At 36.3% G+C, this 17030-nt stretch overlaps 1 protein-coding gene across 1 annotated transcript in view; it reads left to right on the top strand.

Moving 5' to 3' along the window:
- Lim1 (LIM homeobox 1) overlaps nt 1-17030 on the top strand; it is a 57318-nt gene that overhangs the window by 30712 nt on the left and 9576 nt on the right. Inside the window, exons 4-5 of the mRNA XM_017167174.3 lie at nt 11398-11588; nt 12877-13095. Of these exons, the coding sequence (XP_017022663.1) occupies nt 11398-11588; nt 12877-13095 (410 nt within the window). The remainder of the gene's footprint in view (nt 1-11397; nt 11589-12876; nt 13096-17030) is intronic.

The raw sequence follows: 17030 nt of genomic DNA, 5'->3' as shown, positions 1-17030 counted from the left end.
CAGCTTTTTAGGCTCCTTAACTGCTTTTGCATACTGCTCTTCAAAGTTATAATACCCTCTTTCGAAAGAGTAAAAGAAGCGTGCACAAGGTGAAGAGGGCGTGCCACGTAAAAAAACTGGGTCATTCTGAAATGCATTTTCATGCTAGAAAAAAATAGTAATAAAAAATAATAAAAAAAAACTATGACAGCCTCTCGTTTTCTGGTGATTTTCTGAAATGCGAGATCAGGCGACGATATTGCAGCGACTCTGAAGTGCAAAATAAATGAATGAACGCGAGGTGGAAATAACGATTTTTGAGATGGGTGGGTTCTTTTTTTTTTTTTTTTTAAGATTTATGAGGATAGTGACCTTTAGGAAATAATTGTCATATGCGATGGTATTAAGGAAAGAGATAACAAGCAGGGAAAATAAGAAATACTGAGAAGGAAGTATATAAAATTCTATTTTTGGTATATTTATATTAAAAAATAGATAATTGATTTTAAAAACTACGAAAAGGGAAGTTTTGAAGTATGTTTATGGTATACCATACACCAAATTTACGTAAATTTTGAGACCTATGCAATTTTATTAGTATATATTTATTAAGATTTAATTTTTTATTATATATATATTTTTTTGTAAACCTAATTTTATAATATATATATATTATATATATATATAATATATATATATTATATATATATATATATATATTTTTTTTTACTTCAATTTATAATATATATAGACTTAATTTTTTAATATATATATATTTTTTACACTTAATTTTATAATATTTATATTATTTTATATTTAATTTTATATGTTATATTTTTAGACATAATTTTATAATACAATTTTTTGTTCTTAGACTTAATTTACTATATATTCATATTTTTTTAGTCTTTAATTTATCAAATATATATTTTTAGACTTCATTTTTTAATATATTTATTTTTTAAGATTTAATTTTATAATATATCTATTTTTGTATGCCTAATTTTAAACTATATATATTTTTTAGAATTCATTTTATAATATATATATTTTTTAGCCTTTATAATAATCTTTTCCCACCTGCTGAACAGTCTTAAATTTCCCTGCTCTCTTTTTCTTGGCAATTTTTCTTGAAATCTCAGCCCACATTGACAACGACTGCCACGCCCCATTGAAATGCACAATTCATTTGCGCATAAATTTGCGCAGATTTTTACAGCTGGCTGATGCTGCTGCTGCTGCTGGTGGCGGCGGCGGCAATAAAAAACCAGAAAGCTGTGACAATTTCACGGCAACTCTTCGTCCTCGTCCACGTCCTCGTCCTCATCCTTTTCCATTCCCAGCCGTTTCCCCGTTCCAATGCCATTTTGGCCCACGCCGGCGCTATGCAAATGTCACAAATGATAAACGCAATAAACATAAATAAATAAATGTTTTCAAAGGAGATAAAAAAAGAAAAAGAAAAGGGGGAATCCCATAAAGTATCCCCAAGGAAGATGAAGTGAGTTTAAAGCGAAGGAAAGGCGGGGAGAATTATTTCTTTCCTTTTGTTGTTGCCTTATTTATTAGTGTCACAAATCGTTGCGAGTTAATTCTTGTTGTTAATCGATTTGTTTTTGTTGCTGTTTTTGTTGTTGCTGTTTTAGTGTTGTTATTATTGTTACCGTTGTTTATGGCAAAGCATAAATTTTGCTGCCTTTTTTTCACTTTTTTTGCAAGCAAATTTGGTTGTGATTTATAATTTTGAACTTTACTCAGTTTTTGGCACTCTTTTTCTTTAGTGTTTCTTTTATTTATTTTGCATTTTCTGCATGCAATCCATCAAAAAAGTTATAACAAAAAAAATATATAAAACTCGAGAGAGACAAGCAAAAACATGTCAGAAATCTAGCAAAAGAAAACAAAAGCCAAAAACGCTGACAGACAATTTATGGACAAACAAATAAAACAACACAGGGTATTACAGGGGGGGATAGAGAGGGGGATTTAGAGGGGTTTAGAGGGGGAACATGGACATGGCAAAAGTAAACTGGAGGAAAATTCGCTTTGAAATTGATATGTTTGACAGCGGGGCCGAAAAAAAAAGAAAACCGAAATAGTAATAACAAAATACAGTTGGGAAAACAAACAGAAAAGGGAAATCCCAATCCAACAACATCAACAAAAATCTCGGGGATTTTTGGCTGTGGAAAAAGGGAAAGTTGGAGGGGAAAAGGAAAATTTGCCAAAATATATATATATATATACTCTATCTTTTTTCTTTTTTGAGAAAACATTCTACCGAAAATGTTATGCAAACTAATTTTTGGGGGCTTTTGGTCTTTAATTTAAATAAGAAAAATATTTAAGGGTTTTCTTGGCTTAAGTTTTGTGTTTTTGGAAGAGCTATCTATATTTCCCCCTTTCTTAAAATATAACTCAATTTAACTTCTGATTGCTTCATTAAATCACTCCAATTAACTCACAAGTTTGTGTTTTGCCCACAAGACACTCCATTTACTTTCACTTTTTGCGGTTTGAAGCCATTGACCCCGCCCCCAAAAAATTCACCTCACACCTTTTATAGTTTTTATTTGATTTTTTTTTATATACTTTTTGTTGGTTGTTGTTTTCCCTTTTGGTTATTTTATCCAAAACTAAATCGTTTTGCGGAAGTTCTCTTCGAGATCGTAGACTTTGGATGTGTGTGTTTAATGCTCGTGTTTTGAGCTCAATAATCGGGCCATAAACAGGTGCACAGAAAGAAAATTTTATGACTTGGGTATTGAATTGTAGTTAAAATAAAAAAAGTAAAAATATTAGATTTATTTTGTTTATTTAAATAAAATGTAACACAAATTAACTTTAACTTGCATAAAAATATATTTACACTAAAATGTATTAATATTTAAATATAAATATCCTATGATAGTTTTAAAACAAAGGAATTTGTATATTTAAAAAATATTTGAAATATTTTTAAAAATGAATATTTTATTAAACAAATTTATTAACCAAAATGTAAAGCATATTTTTCATAGTTTATATTTTTTACGGTATAATTGAACATTTAATATAGTTCCTAAAATTTTTATATATTTAAATTCAAATTTATGAACTTCAAAAAAGTCTAAAAAAATATATATTTGTATTTTTTATAATTTATTTAATATATTAAAATTCTATTATATTTTATTTATGATATATTTAAATTATTCATCCACATGAGTTTCATAATTCAAATATATAAAAAATTATACAAATTATAATTTGTATTTAATCCTCCCTCACTTCTTTTCTCTCACTGTAGCTTTTGGGTCTTTTGTCATAACCGCAGAATCCACCGCCACCGCTGCTGTGGCTTCGCCTTTAATCCGTAAAAAGATCTGTTTTACAAATCCCCCGACGGATGCCTGACTGGCACAATAATCTAGGCGCGCTGATCTCTGATCTCCCTCAGCCTCAGCCTCTGCCTCTGCCTCCTAGCCCTCCTCTCCCTAGATATATGCTTCTCGATCGCGTGGGCAGGTAGACACAGTTGTTATTGTCCCATTCGTCAATGATCCGACAGCAGAACGCGATCTGGGTATCGTCTGGAGTTTCTGTTTCGGATTCGGCATTGTATATGTATATTTTTATTTTTGGGTTCAAAATCCGAGTTCGAATCTGAATCTGCGGCTTAGGCTCGCTTTTCGACACTTTGTTTGGCACGGTTTTAAGCCAATTGTTCAGAGGGGATATGGGTATATGGTATATGGGATATGCGGGAACTGCGAATGGCAAATAATCCCAATTGACAAAAGTCAACAAAGCGCATCAATTCATTTGCAATTTCAGTTTACAGTGTATATATATGTATGATCCTGATCCTTGTGTGGTCCTTCGCTCGTGTTGCGTTGTCAACATATTTGTCATCCGGCGTTGGGTAGGTTCTCTCCTGATCTTGGGTTCGGGATCTGGGCTAGCCTGGTCGTCGCCTTTGTTTGCCTTTATTTATTTTAGTTTTAATATTTCTTCTTCCTCTAGCTTGTGGGCTTGAGGTTTTCAGGGAGAGAGAGAGAGGAAAGGGTGAATATCTGGCGGCTTAAAGGTGGGTTTCCACTTTTAATCACAGATTTTAGATGGTCAGACGGGGTATTCCCTTTTACATTTTGGGTTTGTGAAGATTATAAGAGGTGAACAAATTGTTTTAGGGGTATATTTTATGTTCTTAAATGTTTTTTAATAAAATATATTAATTTAATAGGGATATTTTAATTTAATATTCAAGCTATTTTAATTTTTAAAAGGGTTTAGAATTTTTTGTCTGGCTGTGGGAAAAATTGTATAAGGAAAAGAATATGTCAAAGCAGTTAAAATAAAATCTTTAAATATTTATATTAATATTATAATTAAACGTTTAGCAAATTTATACAAAAAAAGGTATCTTAAAGCGAATTTGCTACTCAAGAAAAAATCCTGAACCTTCCCCCCTTTAGTTGCTTGCCATTTCCTTGCTCATCGTCCTGCCTCATGTCCTTCAAAACATCGCCATTTTGGTTAATGGCAATTGTTTTTGTTGTTCCTGCCGTTGTTGTTTTTATTATTGTTATTTCTGTCAGTTGGTTCGTCGCTCAGCAAAAGGAGTTCACCTTTGGCCAGGACCAAGGACCGAGGACCCCTCCTTGCTTAATTTTTCTTTCATTTTTTTTTTTGGTTCGCAGGCAGGCGCGTTGAAATGAAAGAATAACACAACAACACACGAAATAACAATAAAAACAAAACGGTTTCTTTGTTGTTGTTGTTTTTTGTTGTTTATTTTTTGTTATATTTTTCAGCTTCCAAAAGAAGCGCCGAGCCAGAACATCATTGGTATCAATTTCAGAGTCGCGGGCCAAGGGAAAAGCGATACTTTTGGTATATAGTATATATGTATATGTATATATGTTATATATTTTATATATTTCTACATATTTGTATATAAGAAACCGCAGCCATTTGAAATTCAAGGGTGCCGCCGCCAAATCCTTTTTGGCACAGCTCAACGCTTTCCACAGAGAAAAGGAGAGAGAGAGAAAGAGAGTGAGAGAGAGAAAGAGAGCTCTGAAATCCTGTTGCTTAAGGCAAATTACACAAACAAAAATTGCTAGGTGCTTAAAACAAATTTTTAATAAATTTAAAGATAAAAAATCAAGCTTAAAGAAAGCTATACACCATTTCATAAACTTCATAAACTCTTGAAAATTCTTTAAAAAAAACCCTTAAAAAATACTAATTTCTCCCAGTGCAAGGCCAAACAAAAATCAGAAGGATGAGAAGGTCCTGTTCGTCTGGCTGTAAAACCAACAACAGCAAAAAAAAGGGATCACTTTACAAATGCCCACAAAATGCGGCTGGTTTTGGGATGTTGTTCTTGTTTTGCCCTGCTCTTGTTGTTGTTATTATTATTATTATTTTTTATTGTTGTTGTTGCTGTAGCTTGTCGCTTGTGGCAATGGAATAACAATAGCAACATTTGGCACAACAACAACAAGAACAAAGAGCCCAAAGGCCCGAGAGTTGCCCAAAAAGGTAACAGAGCGTACTCACTTTTTGGTCGCCGCCGCTGTCCTTGCCTTTCATCCCTCCGGCAACCCCTTTTTTTGAACCTCCATCATTCTTTAAGCATCTACAAGATACAAGGATACTTGTGTATATATATTTATGGGCAAGTTGCCTCCTGTGTTGTTGTAGCTGCCGTCTCGTAATGCCAATCAAAACAAAGATTCCCCTTTTTACCAAAATGGGGTAAAAGTTGTTTAAGGACTAAGAGAGAGAGAGAGAGAGAGAGGGAGAGCTGTATCATTTATCCTGCTTAATCTTGGCTCTTTAAAAACTATTTTTTAAATATTTATTTTTTCTATTTAAAATATAAATTTAAATTTATTTAAAAAACATTTAAAAAGTACTTGGAAACAAGCCTTGTATTTACTTTTATCTTCTCTGGTTTTGTCTACAATTTCCAACCGTTTTCCATTGTTGGGGTTTTTCCTCAAAGGATTTCCTAAGGATTCTCCCTACACTTGACAGTCTGCTTCCCATTTTCCTGGCTCAAGTTTATTGTTGTTGTTTTTGTTGCTTTTGGCAGCGCAAAAAGTGTCAAACAACTTGTCTGATTTTCCCCAAACCCCCCTTCTTGATTTTCCATCGAGGCTCGAAGGGAAAACCTAAAGTTGGAGGCGCTCAAAACATCATCAGAAGTCAAAGTCACAAAGGCTCAAAAACTGTTTCTGACACTTTGAGCGGCGGCCACGAATTTCGAGACAGATATTGTTGGCTGGCGAAACTTTGAACAGCGAAAAGCCAAAGCCAAAGCCAAGGCAACGACAAATGAATTAAACAAATGCCATGCACTGCGAGAAAATTTTAAAGAGAAATTGAAAGTGAATTTTGAGATGAATTTTGAATTTATAGAGCATTTTTAAGGGCAATTTGAAGTGAAATTTAAAGTTAAATTTTAAGTGGAATTTTCAGTGAAATTTAAGGGGAATTTTCAGTGAAATTTAAGGTGAATTTAAGGTGAATTTCGAAATTTAGAGAATTTTTAAAAGGTTTTTAAAGTGAATTTTGAATTTATTATGGTTAAAAATTCAATTTCTTAGCTTTTACTTCTTGATAAACCCACTTTCTCTTGGTGTATAAGCTCTTGTGTGTGTGTAAGTTGGTTCCTGTCTGGCCCTATGTGTGTGTGTGTTAGTGTGTGTATGCAACTATTTGCGAGGGTGCAATGGCAACAACAAATACCACAACAATTTGTGATGCCGCATCAAAGCGTGAAGAACGTGAAACCAGTCAACAGAAGGAGCAATTTCCACCAAACTTGGTAGTGGGGGAGGTGGGAGTTGGGCTGTGAATGTGGGTGGGGGTTGGGGATGGGCAGCAACTTCATTTACCCGAAAAGCGAGGGGTGGCGGCACTGGACGGGGGGGGCAACGAAGGGTGTTCATACACTTTCCACTTGACTGAGCATGCCAAGTGGCTAAATCGGAAAATGTGTGTGGGTGGTGATAGGGGGGAGAGAAGGAGGGGTTTCACCAGTGCAATGTGCAGTGTGTGTGTGCGTGTGTGTTTGTCTATAAATTTTAAATGTTTGTGCACGCAACACACAAACAGAAATTAAGTGCAAACTGCCCGGGCAGCAACTTGAACAACTTGGACAACTATGGACACTCATTACCAATGACCCAAGGCTTCCTTCCGTTTGTTGAAGCTTGTGTTCTCCTTCCGTTTCCTGTCTGTGTGTGACCTTGACATGACGTCGCTGGACTGGCACTAAATGCCAGCAGATGACTTCTGAAAAGAAAGCTAAAGGTTTTCCTGGAAAAATATATACAACACAAAAAAAGAAGGACAAGAAAATACCAAATTAGTCCTGTCAATGACACACGAAATCACAAGGGGAGCAGAACTATTAGTCCTGTTTTATTATACCTCCGATTTGTGGCCTAAATTTAAGCCTAAAAAATTGAAGACAGCCCCAGACAGGGCTTGGCTTGGCTTAAATTTATTATTAGTTTTTAAAAGAACAAGAAAACCCAACTAAATATATAGAAAACTCTTTGATTTTATTTTTAAATATCACAAAAATCATTTAAAAGCCTAAAAAAACTCTTTTAAATATAGAAAATTCTCTCAACTTTAAGTAAAAATTCCTACTGGCATCTTTTATCGACCATCGGCTATCGGTTCCCAGCTGGAATTGCATAACATTTTTCGCCCCAACTGCCAACTCACTCGATTTGACATTTTTCTTGCGTAACTGTCATGTGCAAAAACCAAAAGAAAAAAATATATATGAGAAAACATGCAGTAAAGGAAAAATAAAAGAAAAAAATAAAAGAAAAGATAAACCCCGAGAAAAAAAAGCGAAAGAGCAGAAATATATATGCGAGCATGTAGGATGAGGATGAGAGACAGGCAGTCAGGGGATTAGAGTCGTCGTCGTCACTAAGCCGCGATCGGACAGAGGGGCAGGAGAGGGGTTTGCAGGGGGGTTTCAGGAGGGGTTTCAGGAGGGGTTTCAGGAGGGGTTTCAGGAGGGGTCTCAGGAGGGGCTCTGGCGGGGTTTGAAGTAGGTTTCCAGGGGGTTTTAAGGGGGTTTCAAGAGGGGCCTTTGCTCTGTGTCTCCAGGAGAGACGTCAGCGAACGTCAATGCGAGTAAATCCCATGCCAAAGACTACGAAACCGAGAACCAGGTGCCAAGTGCAAGGCACTGAGAGAAAAAGTGGTGTGATTAAATAAGAAATAAATAGGAAATAAATAAGAAAAAAATAAGAAATAAATAAGAAATAAATAAGAAATTATTAAGAATTTAATAAGAAATTAATAAGAAATAAATAAGAAATTTATCAAAAATAAATAAGAAATAATTGAGAAATAAACAAGAAATCAATAGGAAATAAATAAAAAAAAAAAAATTAAGAAAAAATAAATATTAAAAAAATAAGAAACAAATAAAATTAAATAAGAAATAAATTAGAAATAAATAAGAAATTAATACAAAATGAATATAAAAAAGAACTAAATAAAAAATAACTAAGAAATTTAGTAAATATTTATTTCTAAAATCAATAAGACATATTACTTGATTTTAAACCAGTTTCTGAGTCTCTTAATCTTTAATTTCTATAATTTAAACCTTAGCTTTCCCTTTCCCAAACCCATAACTTTTAATATCTGCAGGTGTAGTTAATCTTACAGTGCACATAACATATATACATATATCTGTATATATCCCGCTGTCCTGTGTGTGACAATTCAAATCAGCAACGCACTGACAGGAATTAACCTAATTTTACAGCCGCAAAACCCGAGAGACTTGAACCGATGAATGGGTAGAATCCGGAATACCAGAATCTCCAAGAATCCCCCCAGAATCCAGTATACCAATAACCAGAACTCTCTCTATATATATATATACATCTCGGGTTTGTGGTGTTGGTGAGGCGAACGACTTTTAGAATGCGCTCATGTAGAAAATCCAGCGATCTGTTCCACGTCCATGCCGCATTTTTCATGCCGCACAACGTTGTGCACTTAATAGTTGCCCATAAACACGAACGAGAAATGAACTAAGAATCAAGACGACGATGAGGAAGAAAAACCAGCTGAAAAAAGGGGGAGTTTTCCTACTCACTTATTTTCCAGTGAGTCGATTTTTCTGCATCGTGAACCACATGATGCAAAACTAATTCGAAATTAATGTGTGTGCGCTTTGTCTACGTCGATTGGTGGTGGCTTTCCACCTCCACCCCTCTGAGCTCTCCCAGTTTTATGTCCTTGCCACCCACACAATTTCCCCCTTTTCTTTTTTGGGGTGTATTTTCTTCTCCCTTGGAAGCAATGACAGGTAGATTCGTTGTCCTGACAAAACTATTTACGTTTTGGGGCCCCATAAAGTTTCCCTGGGGAATTTTCGTTACGAAACCGTTCATGATATGCAAGAATTTTCCAGCTTGGACATGATTTGAATTTAAAATAAAAATCTATTCTTTACTTTCCCTTCCAAGACAGGTGACAATGCAGCTTCCATTTTTTTTTTTAAAGGGAAAACCTTCTAGGGAAACTGTTGCACTTGACTATGCAAACAGCGTGGAAAACTCTTGGGCAGAGAGGGTCATCCAAGGGGGGGTTGGAGTGGGTGGCAGCACAATGATGGATTCATTCCACCAGGCGCCAGTTGTTTATTTATGTGTGCCTGCCTGCCTGCCTGCCTGCCTGCCTGCCTGTCCTTGTTGTTTGCTCAACAGTCAAGCTCTCTCAAGGATCTCCTGCACTTGTTCGGCATCCTGCGGATACGGATGCGGCAGAAGCGGCTGTTTGTCAAAGAAAAACATTCAACGGAGGCCAGAAGGTTACTATATATATGTCCGAATATATATATATATTTTTCTAAGCGCGAAATGAGTGTGTTTGAACTTTTATGGCCGCCGTTCTTTCGGGGGTTGGCTTTGCCTCAATGGTATAATTGCTATTGCAACAGGGGGACTCTCGATTCTGGATTCTAGATTCTGGTTTTCTAGGGGGAGGAAAAACGTTTTCAGCGGCAATCAAATGAAGTGTTCCTGAATGGTTTTCAAAGTTAATTTGAGTGATGCTCGAGTTGTTGCCGCTGCTGCTGTTGCTGTTGCTGTTGCTGTTGCTGGTACTGACAAGCCCACCCTCGGTGGGTGCGTGTTTATTAACATGTGTTTACAACAACTTAAAGCGCCCATATGGATTCGAGCCTTTGGTCGGTCCTTTGACCAACTGTTTGGTTGGGTTGCCTGCTCCTGCTTTTCCCTTCGTACTTTAAACTTTAGTCCCAGGGAAAAGGGGAATTCCCGCGCGTTTGCTGGTAAACACTTGAAATTTCCGTAACGCTGCTTCTGTCTGCGGGTCAATTGTTAAAGGACCTTGTACGGCATCCTGCGACACTCGACGAACAAACCCAAAACCGATTGAGATCTAAAGCTTGCTTTTGTGTAAAGTCCAAAGCAAAACTCAGATGGTGGGAAAGGTTTAAAGGTGAAAGAGGTACTCTTTGGAGCCTAGAGCATTAAAGAAAAAGCAATAGGATCTTATATGCAACTTCCTGGTTAGAGCTTAGTTTCTAATGGTTAAGCTATACCCCCCAGGGTTAGGCCTTGGGCTTTGGAAGAGATTCCAGATTCCAGATTCCAGATCTGCGTCACCCGGCATAACCACTAAGCCAGTCAGCCAGAGTCAGTTGCTCCATCAAAGCCCAGAGCCCAGAGCTAAGCTGGAGAATCGATGTGACAGGTGCCAGATGAGACCGAGAGACCGAGAGATAGACTGTGAATCTCAGGGTTGCTCTGCTGCTGGCGCGGATTAGATTATGCATAATAAAGTGTAATTTATTTCTGGCAACTGTCCCCCGGGTAAAGACTACTGTCAGGTGTTCCCCAGAGAATTCTTGTTGAGATTTACCCAAAAACTTTTTATATAGAGAATATATATAGAGAGAAAGAATCATCAGAGTGACACGTTTCAACGCTCGTTTTCCTCTTATCTCAACTCTGGCAGAAACAGAACCCCGGCGCGTGTCAGCATTTTGCATGGAGTAAAAAATAAGATAAGACTCCTTGTCCTAATCAACTTATAAAGGAATCGTCGTCGTCGTCGTCGGCTGCTGCTGCTGACACGTGACCCGTGGAGGGAACAGAAACACCCAGTACTTCGACCAGAAGCAGCTACTTAGACCATGAAATGGCGACACGTGACCCAGACTTTTAAATAAACCCAATTTCCAGCGTCGTTTTGGGCTTAGCTCCCCTCCTCCCCCCCACTGGCACACACACAAATATTATTTATTGCAATTGTATTTTAAGTGGTACTGCAAATCCCTCCCCCCTCACCCCATCCTGTAATTTGTTCAAGCAAATCTCTTACAACTTTTGGTTCCTTTCTTTTTTCTTACAGATTCATTAATGGGCTCGGCGAGCGAAGACGATGACGATGACGATCCGCCGCATTTAAGGGCCACGGCCCTTGGCTTGGGCGTTTTGGGGCCCAATGGACCCGACTCAGCGGGCGGACCTTTGGGCACATCGGATATATCAGTACAAAGCATGAGCACCGATAGCAAAAATACCCATGACGATTCGGATCAGGTAAGGAGGGCGGGGAGAGGGTGCTGGTCGAAGACAGGAGGCATCATTAACTTGTATTCCTCGGGTAATGAATGGGCCAGGGGATACCGTGTAAAAAGATTGTAAAGGTTATATTATTTCAAGGATTTTAGAGCATTTAAACAGTTTAATAAAAGTTAAAAAGGATTTTTTAGGGATTTTTTGAGGGTAATTTTTGTTTATTGAACTTTAAGAGGTATAAAAATATTTATAGTAATTTAATATTTACCTGAAATTTTATTTTTCTTGTAAAAATATAGGCTATAGGGTATATTATTTTAAATTATAGAGAGTTTAAGTATTAAATTTTAACTGTGAGGGATTTTTTTAGGTGATCAAATTTTTGTTTACTTGTAAATGGTATACAAATATTTATATAAATCTTATAGTTACCAGAAACTTTTTTTTAAAAAAAAAAAGAACAAGGAATACCTTGTAAATTATAAAGGGTTTATTTTTTTCATGGATTATGAAGAGTTTAGGGACTTAAAAGATATATTTGGGAATTTTTGAGGTGATTTTTAAAGGAACTTTGGGGAATAAGAGGGAATAAGAGAGGAATAACTTGTAAATGGTATAGATACCTTTTTATATAATCCTTTCATTTAGAAATTATAGTTTTATATACTATATTTTCCATTTATAGTTATTAAAATATTTATATAATAATGTAAGGGTTTTTTCTAGGATTTTTAAAAGAAGTTTTAAGAGGGAAATTGCCTCTAGTTTAGGGAAATAATTCTTGAATATTTTTAAAGATTTTAGTTAATAGTAAAAAAAAGCTATAAATATATATTTTATTAATCAGAAAATATATATTTCTTATAAACCAAACTTATAATAAATATTTTAAAATAAATATTTTAGTTTAATTTTAAATCCTTTTAAGTTTCCTGGAAAACGAGAGTTTTTTCTTCAGATTTCTAACCCGAATCAAGGGTTTTCCTAGAATAATATATATATTTTTTTATTTTTTGTATATATTTACCCCCCTAAAATATTTATAAAGACTTTATTTGGATTACCATATACTTACAAGGGGTAATGTAGCCACCATAGTTCCTGGGTAAACCATTTGTAGCCTTGTACCATTTCGGTTCGGTTAGGTGGCTTTTGTTGGGGTCTCTTCACACACATGGCTTGATTAATGATTGGCAAATGATTATGAGCTCGGGCATTGTGTGTGGACTATATGGATTTCTATAACTATATATATATATATATATCTGTAAATGTAAATGTAAATGTAACTCTATCTACATTTGTATAGGGCTCCTTGGATGGCGATCCGGATGGACGCGGCGATTCCCAGGCGGAGAACAAAAGTCCCGACGATGCCAATGGTTCAAAGCGACGCGGTCCGCGCACCACCATCAAGGCCAAGCAGCTGGAGGTGCTCAAGACGGCCTTCAATCAGACGCCGAAGCCGACACGGCACATCAGGGAGCAACTGGCCAAGGAGACGGGTCTGCCCATGCGCGTTATACAGGTGAGTCCTAAAAAAAATACAATAGTTAAGATATGCTAAGCCTAGAGGTATTTTTTTTTATTTTTTAGTAAAAATTTAGTAAATCTAAAAAGATTTTCTATGATTTTCAAGTGATTTTTAAGGCGGAAAAGTCTTAAATATTTATTTTTACATTCAACTTGGCGACTTTGTTTTCCTCTTCTGAGTCTTTTCCTGCTCTTAATTTTTTTTTCTTACTGAAAGCGACCTTCCCAAGTGGTCTTTCAGCTTGAAAATGGAAGTGGAATGGAGCGCGGGTTGCTCTGTCTGGGTTTCATCAGCATAAAAAAGGCATAAATTAAACGCGCTTTGACTGGCAAATGTTTAAAACTAAAGCAAACGCGGTCAACGCTGAACAGTAAAGAAAACGACAACAAAAATAAAATAAAAATAAAATCATAAAAAAACATAGTCGGATGCGATTTTTCAACCGCCTTGCAACGCTTCATTGGCTCAAAAAAACAAACCAAAATACAATAAAAAATAAAATTAATGTCGGAACGTGTGGGCGTGGCAGCCGGCTAGCGGAAGTTCAATGTGCTCTTAACAAACTATAGGAGAAAAAAATATAATGCATCTTTATGGAAAATTAAATTAACAAGAAAAATTCCTAGAGAGAAGTGTAGATTTTTTTAGCCAACATGCAAGACAGCGATTAAGGAAAATCTGGGCTTATAATTGGGATTAGATAGAGCATATCCAGGAGATTATTATCTTGGCAGGAAAATGTGCCAGAGCAGAAACTTAATTGGGAGTTTAAGTCGAAAACCCTTTGAAGTTATGCGATCCTAAGTTTTATATTAGACTAATTATGAGTTTAATTAAATTGTTATGATAAAGAATATATAATAATAACGATAATAACTCATAGGTAACCTTGTAAGACCTTTAAAATTTACAAAAAAATCCAAAAGGTCTTTAAGAAACCGAAATGAAGTAGGGGTTTTGCTAGAATACTTTATTTAATTTGTAAAAGACTTGTAAAAATTACAAAGAAATCTAAAGAACCGAAATGAAGTAAGGTCAAGTCCTTAACTATATCATTATAACATCTTGCACATTTCCATGTTCCAAATTCGGTGCTGACAGTTCCCTAAGCTGCTGTTACACCCACGAGTTTCAAAGGTTCCATCACCTTTTTCGTTTCGAATCCTTTTCCCATCGTTAAACAGATGTTCTTCTGCCTGTCAAGGATATCCGTAGCAGCATATGTTCGCTCCAACAACATCATTAGGCTGACTTTTCCTGGCACCTTGCTCGAGTTTTCATTTTTCAACAGGTTTTTCTTTATTTGACTCTTCCCCACAGCTGCTTTTCCCCTATTCATTGTGTTTCTGGGCACTCGAAATTTTTCAAAAAAATAAATTCCTATCCCATGAGCACTTGGGCACGGGGCTCCGCGATTCGGTTTGGTTCTGGTTTTCGGCTTGGGCACGGCTTCGGCACCTTTGATGTGTCATTGGTTACAGTTAAAGGATATTTAGGCGGCCCTCCACTCATTGGGATTTTCGGGCGACAAGTGTGACACAATCAACACCTCTTTTCCAGCGACAGAGTCCCCTTCTCACCGCTAAACGAAAGTGACAAATGCCAAGGCGATCGTTGATGATGAAGAGGAGGCAAGGCAAAACAAATCTTAATCTGTCCAAGAATCGGAGGAGCTCAGAGAAAGATACAGATACAGATACAAAAAAAAAAAAAAAAAAAAAGAGAAAGACACAACACACACACATCTGTGAGCTGTCAGCGGCAGTTTGGTGAAATACATTTGCATCTTCATTAAGACTGCACTCTGAATATCAAGCATATCGAATGTCGTGTGTGTCATATGTATATATAAACACATATAGATACTTTGGATAGCCAGCTTCCAGCTGATTTCTGGGGAAACAACCTTTGGCTTCTTTTGAGTAACCCGATATATCCCCCCCATCAAAGCCAAAGCCTTTTCGTCACTCTTATCAAAGAGTGGAAGCCCCTCCTTTCCTTACAGATGTCAACGGGGAAAATTTGTACCACTTGGAGAATTGCTATATACTTGCTTCTCTGTCTCTCTCTCTTTGTCTCGTTTTCTCCTTTTTTCTCTGGGGCGCCCGCCCGCTGTGAGTTTTATAATAAATTTTACAACAACAGCAGCAGCAGCAGCGGCAGCAGCAGCAGCAGCAACCTGAGGGCATGACACAAAAACTTCTTAAGAACTTTTGCCGACACAAAGTGGGATGGGGTGGGGTGGGAGGGGGGTAGGGAGACAGCCGCGCCACGGGACAGAACGTTTGGGGCCCCACATTGGGCGCCAACACAAACAGAATTCCCTTCTTTCTTGGCATCTTGAACTTTGACATGAAAAAAGCGATGAACTCGTGGGGGGAGTGGGGGCACAGGCTTAGGTCAGGGCAGAGGGCGTTATCCAGATCGAAATAGATCACAAAACTTGACCAAGTCCAGAAGAATGTTGCCTTAGATTCTGTGAAATTTTTAGAGATTTATGGGGAGTTTATGAAATTATTTGAAATATATGATTTGGGTTACATATATGGATTATTGTAAGTTATAAAAACCATTTAAAGACTTTTAATTTATTTTAGAATTTTATTTTATTTATTTAAAAATTTAAAGCCTTTAAAAAACTTTAAAAAGCCTTTAAAATATATATTTTAAGATATATATCTGTAAAAATGAATACTTTCTATGCCAGAAAAAAAAGTATCTTAAGGTTTTTAAGAACCTAAGACCCTCAAGAAACTGAAAAGGTCTTTAAGTAGCCTTCTCTTAAATATGGAAAATGCCACCGAAATAAACAATCTACATTTTCCAGCCAAGACTTCCTTTATTCAAAATATATAGCCCCCCCTTTAAACATTCAGATAAGACCAAAACCAAGAAGAATCCATCATTAAAAGTATTGCAATACCTGCTCCATAAATGCATTCTTATACCCATGAGAAAAAACAAGAAGGGAAATCACAAAGCCATTTGTATAATTGATAGATAGATATGCTAAAAAAAACCATATATATCTTAACAACATAACTACCAAGCCCAGACATAAAAGCCAAGGCATAACCATCCGCTTTCCCGGCCCATTAAAAAAAAAAACCCCCAAGAGTTATGGCCACAAAATGTCGCACGGGAAGTAGAGACAAGCTCTTATTTTTTTTTCTTAACCTGTTCGGTAAGGGGTCAACCTTTATAGAGGCGGCTCCTCTTATTCGGCGGGTTTCTTACGCTCCATTTAAGCTTTGAAAAATTATAAACAAATAAACGAGAAATCACACAGTCGGTGGAGCGCGAGACGGCAGCTAAGACCAAAATTTTTAATGTGGCATGCGCTGAGCTTGGCGCCGGCAAAGTCAAGCTCCAAAAAAATAAAAAAAAAAAAAAAAAAAACAATCTCAAAGATACAAAGATGAAAAGATATACAGATGCGGATGCGAGCCGGACATTTGTCATTTGTCGCCGCCATGCAGAGGCGTTTATTTGTCAACAGACAAAACATATTTGAGAGCATTTCCCGCCGTGATTTGCATTTCTTTGTTGTATATTTTTTTTTTATCAGAACTAAGATTTATACTCTTTATATTTAGGGACAATTTTTTATTTGGTTAAAAAGAAGTTTTTGACAAATTTCTGTGTGTAGAGTTTTCGTTTTTTGGTTTTTTATAGCCAGCTAATTAGTCTTTCTGCCTTCCTCTTCTATTTTTTATTAATTGAGCGGAAATTGTTTTGATTTGGTTTTGCTTTAGTTTGGGTTTTGGTTTGGTTTTTCTTTGTTGTTGTTGGTTTTTAACCGCAAAACTTGAAAAGAAACCCCGAAAAAAAAGCGCCAGTCGAGCTCACAAGGGCGGCTAATTTAACGCATTTATTTCAACATGAAATTGGTAGTTCAACTCATGGCGCCCCCCTTCCACTCCGCTTTT

Source organism: Drosophila kikkawai, chromosome X (genome assembly GCF_030179895.1).
Source record: "Drosophila kikkawai strain 14028-0561.14 chromosome X, DkikHiC1v2, whole genome shotgun sequence".
NCBI lineage: Eukaryota > Metazoa > Arthropoda > Insecta > Diptera > Drosophilidae > Drosophila > Drosophila kikkawai.
Note: the sequence above shows the minus strand (reverse complement) of the source record. Positions and strands in the feature narration are given on the sequence as shown.